General features: G+C 35.7%; 1 protein-coding gene across 2 annotated transcripts in view; it reads right to left on the reverse strand.

The window, feature by feature from the left end:
* Window positions 1-291: 291 nt before the first annotated feature.
* The window catches only part of LOC131152010 (UDP-N-acetylglucosamine transporter UGNT1), a 37,349-nt gene continuing 20,088 nt past the window's right edge, over window positions 292-17,552 (reverse strand). Inside the window, exons 8-10 of one of the 2 annotated variants that reach the window (XM_058103564.1) lie at window positions 1,880-1,987; window positions 1,132-1,188; window positions 292-851 (exon numbers count right to left, since the gene is read on the reverse strand). In XM_058103564.1, the coding sequence (XP_057959547.1) occupies window positions 777-851; window positions 1,132-1,188; window positions 1,880-1,987 (240 nt within the window). In that variant the 3' untranslated portion in view covers window positions 292-776. Of the gene's footprint in view, window positions 852-1,131; window positions 1,189-1,222; window positions 1,390-1,879; window positions 1,988-17,552 lie in introns of those variants that run through there. The other variant, XM_058103565.1, reaches the window with a different exon arrangement.

Genomic DNA, 17,552 nt, shown 5'->3' on the forward strand with positions numbered 1-17,552 from the left:
GCATTTGAAGAAATAAAATTTAAGGAGTCTATCCACTTGTGCAAAATATTCTATTTTTCATTTTTAATTTTTAGAAAAATCATAAAAATGACACTTTCTTTCTACTTTTCCAACATTAATAAATAAAATTTTAAAAATAAATTTCTAAATTTTGAATATAAATGTCAAGAAATAAAAAATATATTTTTATATTTTTTTTCACAAATAAATAAACTTTTTTTAAAAAAAATTGTTCACAAAAAGGAACCATTTTGTTTTTGGTGTCATATAAAATTTGGATTAGACAAAGTGTTCGGTGTTTAACAACCCAATCATTACCTTCTGAGAAATGAACAATGGTCAACAACAGAGTTCGGTGTTTAACAAGATCTCCTGTGAAAACTATAGAGCAATCAATACAGATGCCAAAGAAAATGTGGGATTTCCTAACCATTTGATGCTGTGGGGAGTCGAGAATCAGGAACATATGACCATTTACAATGGAATCAGCTAAATTAACCTAACTTTTAAGGAGGTGAGCGCTGCAACACACTTAAATGCCTTTCAGGCTTCTCAAACCATCCATACTCGTACAACAAAACAATATAAGAAGCAGGCCTTGATTCCCCCAAAAATTGAATTGGCTACTTCTTACAAAGTAGAAATCTCCTTGCTCAATGTCTTGCATTCATTTTCTCTTCAATAGCCCATGATCATCAAATCAGAGTTGGAGGGCATACAATGTCAGCAACTGCTTAGGTCCAATTTGAAAGAAACAAAACCAGCAGCTTCAGCGATTACTTGCCAATAAGCTTATAATAGGCATACAAACCGGAGCCAAGAAAACCAAGAAATTGCCCGGTGACATTCAACTGCAGGCAAAATAAATCCCATTATTTCTCACAATAGAGAAAATTGAAGACCTCATAGTAACAACATGGACTGAGATTGACTACTTGATTAATATATATATATATATATATATATATATATATATGTCTATGTACATATTTATATGTATATATATATGTACATATTTATATGTATATGTATATGTATATGTATATATATATTTTCTGTGCTGGGGTAGGGGGGGTTAGCTCATAAAATGTTGCTGTATGGTGAGAAGGCTCCAAGTTTAGAGTCACTCACTATATCAAATGGAAGCCCACCAAAAAGCATCCAGCCAAGTCCAATGGTAAAAAGATCCTGGAACAACACAATGACCAATGAATCAAAAGGAAGTACAGGTAAGCATTTTTTAGATTGGGACTAAAATCTTATCTATGCTATATCTTAACGCTTGAACAACATGATCACAGCAACAGCAACAGCAATAGTGTAAGGGCATATAGCCAACACGCAGTGCCTTGATCTTCAAAGCTCTAATGGCAATTTAGGCCAATAAATCTGCAAAGACCATGCCAGCACACAAAGGCTAAGTCCTTACAAATCATCATCATCCAATCATACAGCATCACTGGGAATTGATGTTCCTAGACCAGATTTCAGCCTTAACTCGATTAGCCTTGCATCTAAAATTTCAAGTCTATTTTTCTTTTCCTTTATACTTTGAATTAGTACACAAAGTCAGTTTGTGAAATAGCCATAAACTTTTGAGCATCTCAAATCTGGTTCAAGAATTCAAGGATATCAAAAAGGGGGCTTTACAATTTGGATAGACATCACAAGGCAGTGATGAACCATTTGTGCCATTATATAGCACAACCCAGGAAATTTTGTATATGCTTTATGTGCTGAATACAAAAAAATGTTGGTAAACAAACCTTCAGATTACCACAAGGCACTGATGAACCATTTGTGCCATTATATAGCATAACCCAGACAATTTTGTATATGCTTTATGTGCTGAATACAAAAAAAGGGTTGGTAAACAAACCTTCAGATTACCACAAATTGTTTGTGTGAGAGCTGAATTGAGAGTTGTGTTCAAGAATATACTGTAATTCAGGAAGAAAGCCAGTATACACGAGAAAAGAAGCACAACCTGCCCAAAAGAAGGGAATAAAATAAAATAAAGAACGAACCATGCTCATGCAGACCTTATGGATGTCATTTAACGTGCACCAACTTGCATAACAACAGACTGATTTAATTACAATTGGCAATTTTATTGACATGCTAGCCACTGAAGCAGTATGAAGCTGCCACCAATGTTGTCACCAACTTGCAATGATAATTAAAAATATCAATGGGCATGGGGAGCATTTGGATGTCACTCAAGAAATGAACTGGTTAATTGTGTTTCACATAGCATTTTGAATGTAAAATCATCCACCAGAATGGAATCAATGCAGGAAAATAAAGCCAACAACAGCAGCCAAAAAAAATAAAAAAATAAAAGCCAACAGCATAAGTGACTTTAAAACAAGCAAAAGGGCATCATTTCAAAAGTCTAAATCCATATTATAAGTTGTTGTTGCTACATGCCGATTCATGGGTCTAGTGCCTTGACTCAGGAAATTGCAATCGATTAAGAAATGAGTAACAAAGTCAAGGCATCAATAATCTTAGTCTTTACCAAGGTTGAGATTGAGACTATGATTATGCAAGGGGAGGGTACTGCCCCTACATACCCATTCCACAAATAGCACCCAATTAATGAAGGATTATCTCAAATAGGATTAGAATGAATACAATTAGCTCATGTTTATTTTTTAGAATTTGTTGTAATTTTCTACAAATAATAATAAACAAAAACTCTAATAAAATGTACTTGGAATAAAAAAATTTTCTTTTTTTGATTTTTCGATTTAATAACAATAATAATGATAACAACAATAGTAATTCCAATACTACTAATACTAATACTAATGCTAACATAATAATTATAATAATAGCGTAAAGAAAATAAAAAGGTTGGGGATTATTCATCTTGTTCTCCTTCCTCCAAACACATATTTATACACACAGAAAAACACATTAAATACAGCTTCACATTAAACACACACATACACACGCACAGAGAAACCCGCATTGATGGATGCTGAGGCGGTGGCGGCAGAAGCTCTAAGTTGATGCTTCTGCGAGGGTAATAGTGACAACCTTGTGCTGCTACTGCCATGGTTACTACATGGTGGAGAGAGGGTGATGTAGGGCAAGAAGCAAGGCCTTGAGAAGATCCTTGTTGGAGGATACTTAAGAATTGGATTGAGGATTGTCAAGTTTAATTAGTAGTTTATTATGTGTTTAATATTATTTAGTATAGGATTGTGTATATTTGGGATCGTTTGTAATATTTGTGTAATTTACGGGTTTGTTTGTAGTTTCACACAATGTTAGGGGTATATGTACAATTTCATGTATTAAAGACTTTCTTATAAATAGTGTGTGAAAGTCATGCTGTAGACAGTTGATGTTGAATTTGAATTGATTTGAAAATGTGAATTCCGCCTAGTATTAGGGGTAAGTATTCTGTCGGTTCGGTTAATTCGGTTAATTAACCAAACTAACTAAAAAATTTTGGCTAAAAAATCTAATTAACCGAACTAAACCGAGATTTCCTATTAATCGAACTCAAAACCAATCGAACCGAATTTCGGTTAACCGATTTTAACTGATTTAATATTTTAATATATATAAAATATATATTTTAGATATATATATATATATATAAAATATAATAATATATATAAAATTTAAATGTATATAATATATATAAAATATATAAAATTTTAGTATATATATAAAATATAAAATATTTTAATACATAATTATTTATCAATAATTCATACTATTCAGTTAATTCGAGTTAACCAAATTCAAATTGAACCGAAAACTGAAAATCGAAATTCGACGAAAATGAAAATCAAACTGAGCAGAATAAGTTTTTAACTGAATCGAACCAACCGAACTTACTTGGTTAATTCAATTAATTTGGTTTTAACCGAATTATGCTCACCCTTATCTAGTATCTCCTCTATCCTCCCTTCCCCTTCCTTTCTTCTAATCTCTCCCATGGCTGCAGATCCTTGATGCTGCTCCTGCAACATTTGGTATCAGAGCCCAACCACAAGCCCATTCTTCCATTTTAATTCCCCCATCTTCCTCTTTCTCCTCCTCTTCTTCTCTTCTTCATTCTCCCCACATGGTTCTATAACTTCCGTTCCGTCTCTTCCTATCCTTCCCCCTTATTCTTCCCCCCTTATTCTTCCTTCCTGTCTTCTTCTCTCTCTGTTTCTCTCCTTTCATTCTCTCTTATTCTTCTCTGCCCTAAAATTTCAATTAAAAAAAGAAAAAACAGAAAACATTTATGAACTTTTTCTGAAATTCCAGTCATTAGCTCAGCTCTCTTGAATCCCTGACCCCTGGTTTGGTTTGTGAAATCAGACCTGAAGCGGAATCAAATTTTAGGCATGAAATCATTCCTGTGTTAACTTTGAAAAATCAAGGGCAGAATCGTATTTCTGCAGATAGGGGAATCACGATTCCAATCTACATGGGCTGGAATCAATCTTCATTCCATGGAATTAGACTCATTTTAAAAAATAAAATAAAATTGAAAAACAAAAAAAAATACAAATACTAATACTAATTATTATTACTCTTATAAAAAAAATAATAACTAATAATAATTTCAATAACAATAATATTTATCATCATAAAAATAATAATTTAAAGGGCAAAGAGTAATAATAAAAAAGGCCAAAATAATTATTAATATTATTAAAAGAAAATAATTATAACAAAAATAATAAAAATTCACAATAATTATAATAAAAATAATATTTATTATTGTAAAATAATAATAACAAGAACAATAATAATAAAAAATAAAAAATTATTATTATTATTTTAAGGATAATAACTATTATGAAAATTATAAAAAATAGTAATAACAACAATAAAAATAATAATAATTACACTAATAATTCACTATTATGAAAATAGTAAAAAATAATAATCAAACAAAAACAAGAAATAATAACAATATTAATTGTTATTATTATTATTATAAAACAATAACTGCTAATAATTATAATAACAATAATAACAAATAATAATACTAATATTTATTAGATTTAAAATAATAATAAAAATGAAAAAAATTATTATTATCATTTTAAGGACAATCTTTATTTTAAAAATAATAAAAAAAATAATAACAACAACTAATAATGCTTACAAAGGCAATAATATTTATCACTATAAAAATAATAATAAAAAAGAACAATAATAATAAAAAGGAAAATATATCATTATTATTTTAAGGATAATAATTAGTATAAAAATAAAAATAATAATAACAACTATAAAATATAATATTAAAGCTAATAAAAATCACTCTTATAAAATAAAAAATAATAAAATATTAAATAAATATGCATGAGGAGTTTTTATTAAAAAAAAAAAAATCTTATTTTTTGTTCCATTATAGAAGCCAATTCCAAATGTTGGACACAAATTGAAACTAAATTTCTTTAGTCATTCCATGTTATTACCAAAACATAGTAATTACATTCCAAAAACAATTCCACTCTTAGCTTGATTCCATTCCTCCCCCGATTCCTTTCCTGCTTTAATTTCATTCCGCAAACCAAATGAGGGATAACTTCTAGTGATTTTTCTCAACACGCTGCAACCATCACCAGACTCACCAGCCACAAATATAGCTTCACCTAGAGTTTCATTGCTGGAGACTCGCCGCCGGTTATGCGCATGAGATAACTTTCCAGAGTATCCTGTAGTTGCCAAATCGCGAAAAGTTGGTGTCTTCTCCTAAGATTTTGATTTGCAGCATGATATTTTGGTTCCATACTTGATATTGTGCAAGTAAGCACGATAAATTGCTATGAGAAGCAAGAAATTGCCACCTCCGGCATTGGGAATTAGGTTTTATTACTGCAATTTGAGAGTTTTGTAAGTGAATTTGTTTCATTTCAGCATGACACTCAAGATCTAAGGTGAATTGAAGATATATCTTGAAAATTGGAATCAAGTTTGTAGTTCTGCATGACTAGATTGAGCAATGTGGGCAAGTGTATTACGAAATGGGGTCACTCGTATGCAACTTCATCTAACATGACTAGGTGAATTGAAGATATATCTTGAAAAAAGTTTTGCAAAATCATCATTGATGTTAGATGCCCAATGAATGTGGTTTCCGAAAATGGGGTCACTCGTATGCAACTTCATCCAAAATCTCACTTCGAGTTGTATAACACTACTTCACATGTTTATGAAAGATGTTTGGTTCCTATCTAAATGGGTGACTATTTCAATGATGCTTGATGTGATATCACACCTATGTAGATTAGCCTTGTACTCCTTGGTTCTCCTTGGTTGGATGATTTGTGTGTGATTCAAGGACATGAGAACACATACATCTCCACTATAATGGTAAGAAGATTATCTTGCAGGCTGCTCCAACAATCAACCAAGACAAAGAATCAGACATAGTTACTTAACTTGAAGACACTATGAGCAAGGAAATGCAATTGTTTGAAGGCATCCAAAGTCTTTCAAACATTCTTCTTATAGAGTTTGTCATTCCTGATGTATTTATTGATGCCAGCTATCAATTCAAGTCTGATGCTACCAAAGGATTTTGGTTTCTTGTATCACTCAAATGTTGGCTTTCTAATAGTCCAAGTTTTGCTTCTTGCTCCTAATCCTCCAACATTTCAAAATCCAAGATTTTTTTCTAACTGGGGGAGAGTTGATGTAGGACAAGAAACAAGGCCTTGGGAAGATCCTTGTTGTAGGATACTTGAGAAGAATCAGATTGTGGATAGTTTAGTTAATAGTTTATTATGTGTTTAGTACTAATTAGTATATGATTTATGTGATTTTGTGGGTTGTTTGTAATATTTGTGTAATTTAGGGTTTTTTTTTTTTTTTTGTAGTTTCACATAATGTTAGGGGTATATGTATAATCTCACATCTTAGAGACTTCCCTATAAATAGCGAGTGAAAGCCATGTCGTAGATAGTTGATGTTGAATTTAAATTGAGTTGTGAACATGAATTCCTCTCCGCTCTCCACTTTTCCCCTTCCTTCCTCTCTTCTATTTCTTCCTAGCTCTCCCATGGCTATAGATCCTTGATGCTACCCCTGCATTAAAGGGTCACCAAAAACTGGAAAGAGACGGAGAGAGGATCACCCAAGAATACAAGAAGAAGCATCAGATATTTAATTTTCTCAGGTGATGATACATCCAAGAATGAGCATGGCAACATGAGGATGGAAGGTCGGTATTTATAGGTTGTTTTGGAGGAGATTTGGGAATGTATTAGGGCAATAAAAAGACGTGAATTGAGGGGCCAAAAAAAAGAGGTGTGAATAAAGGGCGAGAAAATGAGAGATGACATGTGCATGATGTGCACATGCCCACGTGTGCACAACACATGCAAGTGCATGTTCCCACACACCACACACACAAACACAAACAAAAACTCACATAAAACTAGTAAAAAATGGTGTTTCAACCAGTGGCAAAATGTCATCGTCTTGCCCAAACAGGCACATGCACCCATGCACCAAATTTATCTTAATTTTCATTTAAATTTTTTTATTTTTATTTGAAATAACACTCTAACTTATGTATGAGAAAAATAATTAGAATTTAAAATAAATTTTAGAGAGACCACAAAAAGTCAAGAAGAAAAATCCTAATAAGAGGGAAAAATTCTTGACTTGTGCTATGATCCCTGGACTCCCACTCAAACCAGGCCACTATAAAGCAGTAAGGGAGTGTAAAATAAGAAGAAAAAAACTTAGAAAATCAAGTAGAAGAGAAAAATTTAGATAGAAATTTTTTGACAGAAATGTATGAAGTTATCCTAGGCAAAGTGCAGTGCTGAAGGTAGCCCCACCTTGTTTATCTCTTGGTTTAGAAGATGTGACAAAGCTGAAAAATATGGAATTATGCTAACAATTAACCCTGGACACTTGAATGGATGAAGATGACAAAGTAAAGTTGGATGGCTTAATGCCAATTCAACTCAGATGACAACATAATAACATGTAAGGTAGGAACGCAAAGGCTAAATGGCATTAAGTCATATCCACACAAGGGACGACATATGTTGTACGATGGGTTGTCACTTGCCAGATGACAAAATGTCATTATCAACAAATGACCACATAATGTGAGATTGGAAAGGTATTTGGTTATATATGCTATTACCAAACGACCACGTAATATGGGATCAAAAAATGTGCTGCATGATGTAATTTCATCGCTAATGAATGACCACAAAATGTGGGATTCAAACATTGGTTGAATTATGTAATGCCACTGCCAATGAATAATCATGTCATATGGTATGTAAAAAGTATGTTGGTTGATCACGAACAACAACATAAAGTTGGGTATTGGATGACGTAATGCCATTGCCAACAAATCAACACATAATGTGGGATTTAAAAAATGTTGGATAATATAATAGCATTACCAAATGACCGCGTAATTGTGATTTGAAAAAGGGTTGGATGACATAATGTCATTGCCAATGAATGACCATGTTATGTGGATTAGAAAAAAACTGGTTGGATGATGTAATATCATTGCCAATGAATAGATCACGTGATGTGATATGTAAAATGTATGTTGTGGTATGTAGAAACTATGTTTGGATGATGTAATGCCATTGCCAATGAAAGACCACATAATGTTGCATGTAAATTAGTACGTTGGATGATGTAGTGACATCACCAGAAAATGACAACATAATATCGTATGATGCAAAAACATAGTTGTTTGAATGACATAATGTCATGTCAACAAATGACAACATAATGGCATATAAAGTAAGTGTTGGATAATGACCTAATTTCACATGAACAAATGACAATATAATTTCATACAATGTAGAAATGTATATGTTGAATGACATAAGGTCATATTAATGGAAGATGACAAAATGTGACAAGGTTCAAGAGTAATCACTCAAATCTTAATTATAGAGGAGAAGATGCAGATCTGGTTTTAAATGATGAAACAAGGAAACAAAGAGCCCCTGAGAACAGATGAAAATTTATTTTGGAACATGATAATGTCTATTTCTCAAAATGATGTAAGATGAATAATAATGACATGATATTATAATGAAAAAGGAGCAGTTCACAAAGACCCAAATCAATCTTGAATGACAAAAATGGACTAAGAAAGCAAGCTAGCCACCAATTTTTAAAACCTAAAAAAAAAAGTCTCATTTCAAACATGATGTGTCAAGTCACAGTTATGTAGAACACGAATAGAAAATCAGAAATCGAATTAGAGATAAAAAGAGTTAAGGGAGAGGTATAGAATGAAGAAGAGAAGAATAGGAAAAAAGAAGAGAAGAAGAAAAAAGGCTGCTAGAATTAAGGGCAGAACATATAACAGAACAGAGAAAGAACAAAGGGAGAAGCAAAGAAGAAGGAAGAAGATGTGAAAGAAGAAACGATTGGAAAAAATATTTCTTCATTATTTTGTTCTTACGTACAATCCAATATGTAATACAATTACCTATTCTAAACAAGGAAACAATTTCCTATTGAATGAAATCAAATCTCCCATAATTACCCACTTTCCTAATTTGTATTTTATTTACAAAGATATTCGGGGTTGACATTTTAGCACTCCCCCTCAAGTTGGATCATAAATATTAATCATCTCCAACTTGCTAGTAAGATCATCAAAACTCTGTCGTCCCAAGCCTTTAGTAAGGATATCTGCAGTTTGTTCCTTGGTTGGTACATAAGTCATACATATAATTCCTTCTTCAATTTTCTCTTTGATGAAGTTTCTGTCTACCTCCACATGTTTAGTCCTGTCATGTTGGATTGGATTAAGAGAGATGCTAATAACTGCCTTATTGTTACTGTAGAGTTTGATAGGAAGGTTCACCAGTACCCGTAATTCCTCCAATAGTTTTCGTAACCACAATCCTTCACAAATCCCTTAAGCGACTGCCCTGAATTCAGCTTCAGCACTACTACGAGCCACCACATTCTGTTTTTTGCTTCTCCAAGTCATGAGATTTCCCCAGACGAATGTACAATATCCTGTGGTGGACCTTCTATTTTCCACTGATCCTACCCAATCTGCATCTGTAAAGATCTCTACTTCTTTGCTTTCACATTTCTTAAAGAAGAGTCCTCTTCCTGGGGATCCCTTGAGATATCTAAGGATCTTGTATACAGCATCGAAGTGAACTTCCTTTGGTGAATGCATGTGTTGACTTACTACACTAACTGCAAATGCAATATCTGGTCTAGTATGTGGTAGGTAGATCAGTTTGCCAACCAATCTCTGATACCTCTCCTTTTCTACTGGTTTTCCATAATCTTCAACCCTCTTTACTGTTTCTATCGAGGTTTCGCTGGGTTTGCACCCTAGCATGCCAGTTTCAACCAGGAGGTCGGTAACATACTTTCGCTGAGAAACACTAATCCCCTTTTTCGTTCTTGCCACTTCCATGCCCAGAAAATACCGCATCTGTCCCAAGTCTTTTAACTTCAAATTCAGTAGCTAGAACCTTCTTCAATCTCTCCATTTCTACAGTATCATCAGCAATAAGGATTATATCATCAACATACACTATTAGAATTGTTTTCTTACCTCCTTCAAACTGTTGGAAGAATAGTGTATGGTCTGATTGCCCTTGTCGATACCCTTGATTCTTTAGTACCTTTGCAAATCTGTCAAACCACGCTCTCGGAGATTGTTTGAGGCCATATAACGATTTCCTTAGTTTACACACTCTGTTTTCTTCACCTGTTCTACTGAATCCTAGTGGTATAGTCATGTAAACTTCCTCTTCTAATTCTCCATTTAAGAAATCATTTTTAATTTCAAGTTGTTGTAGTGGCCAATCTAAATTGGCTACCAGGGATAAAAGAACCCGAACTGTATTTAAGTTTGCCACTGGTGCAAATGTCTCAGTATAGTCAATGCCGTAGGTCTGTGTAAAGCCTTTTGCAACAAGTCTGGCTTTATATCTTTCAACTGTTCCATCAGATTTACATTTCACTGTGAAAACCCATTTACAACCTACTGGCTTCTTCCTTTTCGGTAGATCTGTCAACTTCCAAGTTCCATTTTTTTCTAGGGCTCGCATTTCTTCCAAGACTGGCTCTCTCCATTCTGGTATTTCTAAAGCTTCTTGAATGTTTTTTGGTACTTTCATCCTATCAAGATTAGAGACAAACGCACGATATCCTGTACACAAGCTTTTATAAGACATGTATTTCGACCAAGGATATTGAGTACATGACCTGGTTTGTTTTCTGATTGCACTAGGTAGATTGATATCATCAGGTGCAGAATTATCAGAGGAAGACTCAATTACCAGATCAGGATAAGTCAAGGGCTCATGATTATTCGGAGCCATCATCGGGTCCAACGCTTTTGGTGCCTCAGGTATGAGATTCTCCCTCTCCTTTGTTTTCGGCTTTCTTGAGTAAACTAGTATGTCTGCGTTGTTTTGTTCTCCTGCATCTCCCCCTGAGGGTAAGTGTTCAGTTGTGTTTGGCAAGTCGGGAAGTAATGTAATGGAAGACTCAATAGATGGGTCAGGGAATGAAGTAACTGGAGTAACCGCAGATTCAGTAGTAAAAAGATCAAAGAACCGATCTTCACTCCTCCATTTCTCCCCCTCAAGAGAGGGCTTTGAGAAATAAGGAGTGGTTTCAAAAAAGGTGACATCAAGACTAACGAACAGTCATTTTGAGACCGGATCATAGCATTCGTGGACTTTTTGGGTAGGTGAATAACCAATGAAGACACATTTAATGGCACGAGGATCCAATTTATCGCGATGGTGTGCATGGACATGAACAAAAGCAGTACAGCCAAAAATTTTTAGTGGGAGACTAGAAGGGAGTCGAGAGGTAGGAAAGTTTTCCTGAAATTTCTGAAGAGGAGTGACAAATGAGAGTGCTCGACTTGGCATTCGATTAATGAGATGTGTGGTTGTTAAGATGGCATCGCCCCAAAAATAATGTTTCATGTGGGTAGTAAACATTAAAGCACGGGCTACTTCAAGTATATGTCTATTTTTGCGTTCAGCAACCCCATTTTGTTGAGGGGTATCCACACAAGAACTTTGATGAACAATCCCATGATCTTGAAGATAAGTTCCCAAGATGGTATTGAAATATTCCGTACCATTATCAGTACGTAGGATCTGAATATGAGTCCGGAACTGTGTATGAATCATGGTATGAAAATTGATAAAAATGGAGCGGACTTCAGTTTTGTCTTTCATTAAGTAGACCCAACAAAGACGAGTATGGTCATCGATAACGGTCACAAACCATTTTGTATTGGTGCAATTTAGGGAACGTGAGGGACCCCATACATCACTGTGAAACATAGCAAATGGGCGAGATGGTTTGTATATGGATGATGGAAAAGAAGTACGACGATGTTTAGCAAGCTCACATACTTCACATTGAAACTCAGAAGCCATTTTATTTGAACAAAGAGAAGGAAACAAACGTTTTAAATATTGAAAATTGGGATGACCCATCCGTGAATGCCATAATAAAAGTTCACTATTTCTAGAAGTAGATGCAGAATCACAAATTGCAGTATTACATAGTTTACTCAAACTTGCCTCCCCAATGATCGTCTTCCCCGATGATAGGTCCTGAAAAACACAATGGGAGGAAACAAATTTAGCGAAACAGTTCGAGTCTTTTGTTAACTAACTGATAGATAACAGATTGCACGATAACTTGGGGACATGTAAGACTGATTGTAAAGTTAAGGAATCAGATATGCGGATACTTCCTTTTCCAGCAAATGGTGAGAGAGATCCATCTGCAATTTTCACCTTCAAATTCCCGGCATATGGGGAGTAGGATGAAAAATATTGATACGACCCAGTCATATGATCGGATGCACCCGAATCAATTATCCAAGGGCATTTGTAACAAGATGTGGTTTTTAAAGCTGACAAATGATTACCTCGATGAGCCAGAGAACCAGAGGAAGACTGACCCAATGTTTGCATTGATGAAAACATCTTATATAACTGATCCAACTGTTCAGGACTGAAGACACTGCCGGACGTGGTATCATTGTTCTCTCCTTGTGATCTTTCAGTTGATCCGCTAGTGCTGGCCTGGTACCCACGATTTTTGTGGTATTGTCTCGGTTTCCAGTCTGCCGGTTTTCCATGAATCTCCCAACAGGTATTTTTTGAATGACCTGTTTTTCGACAATGTTCGCACCATATTTTTCCTTTTTGTGGTCCTTGACTAGGTCCTCCTAGGCCTTTTAATGCAAGAGCTGAGGCATCCGGCCCAACATATAGCCCATCTAATTTTTGGGCGGATCCATGTACAGCTGGGTCCAGCCCAACGGATTCATTTTGGGGTCGCAACATCACCCGCCTCTTGTTCTCCTCCCTCCTGACCTCTACGAAGACTTCTCGGGTTGAAAGGAGAGGTCGCCAGCCAAGGATCCGTTCCCTCACGTCGTCGAGCTCTCGATTCAGACCGGCAAGAAACTCGAAAACCCTCTCGTTTTGGAGTCTCCTTCGGTATCGCGTGCTATTGCCGGAGCACTCCCACTCTTCGTCGATGCTCAGATCAAGCTCTTGCCAGAGATGACTCATCTCCATGAAATACTCGGTAACCCCTCTCTCGCCTTGCCTCATCTTCCACAATCGGGTCTTGATGTCGAAGATTTGGGATTAACTTTCGACATTGGAGTACGTCTCACGTACGGCTTCCCAGACCTCCTTCGCCGTCGGCAAAAACAAATAAATTTTTCTGATTGATGGTTGCATCGAATTGACGAGCCAAGCTGTGACCATGGAATTTTCGGACCTCCATCTTTGCAGGGCTACAGCGTCGGAAGGATCTGGTTTCCTTCGCTCACCGGTAAGGTAACCAAGCTTTCCTTTTCCCTCAATCACCAGTTTCATGGACTGAGCCCATTCACGGAAATTTTTTCTGTTTAGTTTTTCCAATGAGAGTGGAAAGGCTGTGTTATCATTCGTACTCCCACCGGACGTAACCTTTGAATCGCCGGTGATGTTTGCAAAGGAGGTAAGAGTCTCTGCTGTCAACCATTGTTTAGCTGAGTTTAAGAAACCCTAGCTCTGATACCATGAAAGAAGAAACAATTGGAAAAAATATTTCTTCATTATTTTGTTCTTATGTACAATCCAATATATAATACAATTACTTATTTTAAACAAGGAAACAATTTCCTATTGAATGAAATCAAATCTCCCATAATTACCCACTTTCCTAATTTGTATTTTATTTACAAAGATATTCAGGGTTGACATTTTAACAAGATGGAAGGAAGGGGAAGAAGAAGGAAAGAATAGAGGAGAGGAAAAGCTGCGAGAGAGAGAGAGAGAGAGAGAGAGAGAGAGAGAGAGAGAGGGAAAACAATCTGGAAATCTGATTCAAATCTGATAACTATCTCATTCAATTCACAAACCAAGTATTAATATCAACAACTAACTAAAACACAAATTTACCAAAAAAAAAAAAAAGAAATTACACAGCAGGAGAAAAAAAATCTAATACAATCATTATTTTCTAATTCTATGCCAAAAGTAGGTATCCCAAATAGCCGAAAAAGATCACCCAAAGGTTGTAGATGGTCCTCTGTCATATTCCCTTGGTTGAAAGGAACTTTCGTCATAATAGCTCCACAGCACTCTCACGAACAACATCCTTAGCAAGTCATGTAACATCTGAAGTGGAACGACCTCTCCATTGAACCAAATACTGCAAAAACCACCCTACGGTGACTTGAACTCATCATTTTGAATAGACACCAATGTGTCCTATACTCCTATGGTTGAGAAATGAAAGGAGCTTGAGGAATTGCTAACCCTATACAAGCACTAGATGACAACACAAGGAGCTTAAAGGTGCCTTGACAAGGTGTCAAATCCTCCACATCAATAACATGAATACTGGTCATATGAGTAGGAAAATCAGGTAAATATGTATTAGGTCCAAGTTTCTTAAAGATGGAGAAAGGGCCAATGGCATGGCATAAAGCTTTTGAAATCAGTTTCGAAAGTAGTGTTCAGGTCTAATGTGAACCATGACATTTTGACTTGCATTAAATTCTCTAGCTATAAGATCTGCATGATCCCCTTAGTCTGCAATCCATATTACTAATGAGTTTTCGTAACATTGCCATGCAAATCAGGGATGCGATGAACACGACACCAGATTCTAAGAAACTAGAATTTGGTGGCAAATGAACAAAATCAATGGGTGTACAGAGTATGTAACCGAATACACGCTGACTCTTATCCCTAGATCTATTAACAGAATTATCATGAGAAAACTCAACAGTCAGTACCACCAAGTCCCAATCGCCTTGTTTCTCCCACTACACACCTAAGTAGGTCACCAAGAACATGATTCACAATCTAACAATCAAAGAAGAAAACATCAAAGGATTCTTGCACATTTTCCAAATTGTCTTCCAAAAGTAACTATAAGACTTGATATCCCTTCAGACATTATGGAACTTGGCATGCCATGCAATTTGTTTACCTCTTTAAAGAACAATTAGTCTTATTACATGGGATAAAATGTTCCATCTTGAAAAACACATCAACACCAACCAATATGGAATCATGTCCTGGGCTGTTTTAGGGAGTATAAGAACAAAATCCATACTTAGGACTCTCCAAGGTATGTGTAGCAATGGAAGAGGGCTATAAAGATTAGTATTGTCTCTTCTGTATTTGGCTAATTGACGTGTACAACACTAAGACACTATCCTGGTAACATCCCTCTTCATAGGCCAATAAAACCGATCCTCGACTAAGGCAATGGTTTTTATCCCTTCCTATGTGGCCAGCTAACCCAACAGCATGCAATTGGATACTAAGATATCTCTAAAAGAAGTACAAGGAATTCTTAACCTAGTACACCTGACTACGTAACACTTATGGATGACAAGGTCCACAAAATATCCACGATGACCCTCCCTCATGAGCCTCTTTAAAATGAGCCCAAATCAGGGCAAGTAGACACAAACTCAGCTCTCATGATATGGACAAGAACTACTAAGGCCATCAGCAACCTTATTCTCAACAACAATGGAATGATGATTTTAGAACAAATTTATACCCATTAAGGAACTCAGCCCAACTGACATGCTAAGCACTCAACTTCTTTTGTGAACTCAAATATTGCAAAGCAAGGTGGTGGGAAAAGAATACAATCTCCTAGGGTAACAAATAGTATCTCCAATGTTGGAGGGATCTCACCACAACATAAAACTCTATTATACATGATATATCTTGGCTTAACATCTAAGAGTCTTTTCAATGAAAAAAGGTGTCCATTTTGGCTAAAAACTCCACCTATACGTACCCTAGAGGGCATCACAAGCAACCTTAAAGACGCTACTAAAGCAACAAGTGCTTGAGTCATTATCTGCTTGCTCTCTTTAAAAGTTCTAGTGGTTGAAGAAGTCTAATGAAACTACCCTTTCCACAGGCAACCGACGATGGGAACCATAAAGGTGGCAAAATGCCTTACGAATTGCCTATAGAAAGTAGCTAATCCATGAAAGCTACCAACCACATAAATAGTCCTAGGATCATACCACTCCCTAATGGCTTTAATCTTATCAAGATCAGTGGCTATTCCTCACACAGGGACGACAAAACCAAGAAAAAGCACATTAGACTATGAAAAGTTCTTGAGGTAAGCATATAATTTAGCTTCCCTAAAAGTGACAAAGACCTCAGAAAAATGTATCAAGTGCTCCTCCCCAGTTTTACTATAAACCAACATATCATTGAAGTAGACCACCAAGAATTTTCCTAAGAATGGCTGCAAAACATACGTCACAACACATAAAATGCTAGGAGTATTAGAATCTTGGAGTATGTGGCTCATATTCATGCTCGAAGAAAGCATGGTGAAGCAAGAACAAGGAATCGGGCTGAAAGGAAGAAACCATCCACTGTTTAGTCGACAGGTTTACCCTTGGGAGATAACCGTCAACGGTTTGCCTAAAACCGTCAACGGTTTTAGCCTTCACAGTTCAGGCTCGATATCAAACCATCGACGATTTGCTGAAACTGTCGACAGTATTGTTTGGCACTAATTACAGATTTTGAATCGGGAAGATCAGTAGATTGAGGATTTTGGAGGATTTTCCTTCGGGGATTGCTACAGGGGTATGATAGGAACTTTATAAGCCTTCTGTACGCATAGGGTTAGCATATAAACAATATTCTAACCCTGGTTTAACATGATAGTGAAATTAGCTGCTTGCTCCCATGGATGTAAGTACATTGCCAAACCACGTAAATTCTTGTGTCGTGTGTTTTATTGCTTTCCTTTATTATCTTTGTGATTGATTGTTTCATATTGTTCATCATTGATTGCTACACTGCACGATCCCATTCAATTTTTGTTTTCATTGCGCATTGGTGTATACTTTGCACAACAAATTGGTATCAAAGCTATTGGTTGCAATGACTAGGATTTCTTTTGCGAAGTTCGATGTTATTAAGTTCGATGGAACGGGAAATTTCGGACTTTGGTAGAGGAGGGTTAAGGACTTGTTAGTGCAACAAGGTATGGTGAATGCACTATACAGAAAACAGCTGAAAGGC

This window comes from Malania oleifera, chromosome 3 (genome assembly GCF_029873635.1).
Source record: "Malania oleifera isolate guangnan ecotype guangnan chromosome 3, ASM2987363v1, whole genome shotgun sequence".
In the NCBI taxonomy this organism is placed as follows: domain Eukaryota; kingdom Viridiplantae; phylum Streptophyta; class Magnoliopsida; order Santalales; family Ximeniaceae; genus Malania; species Malania oleifera.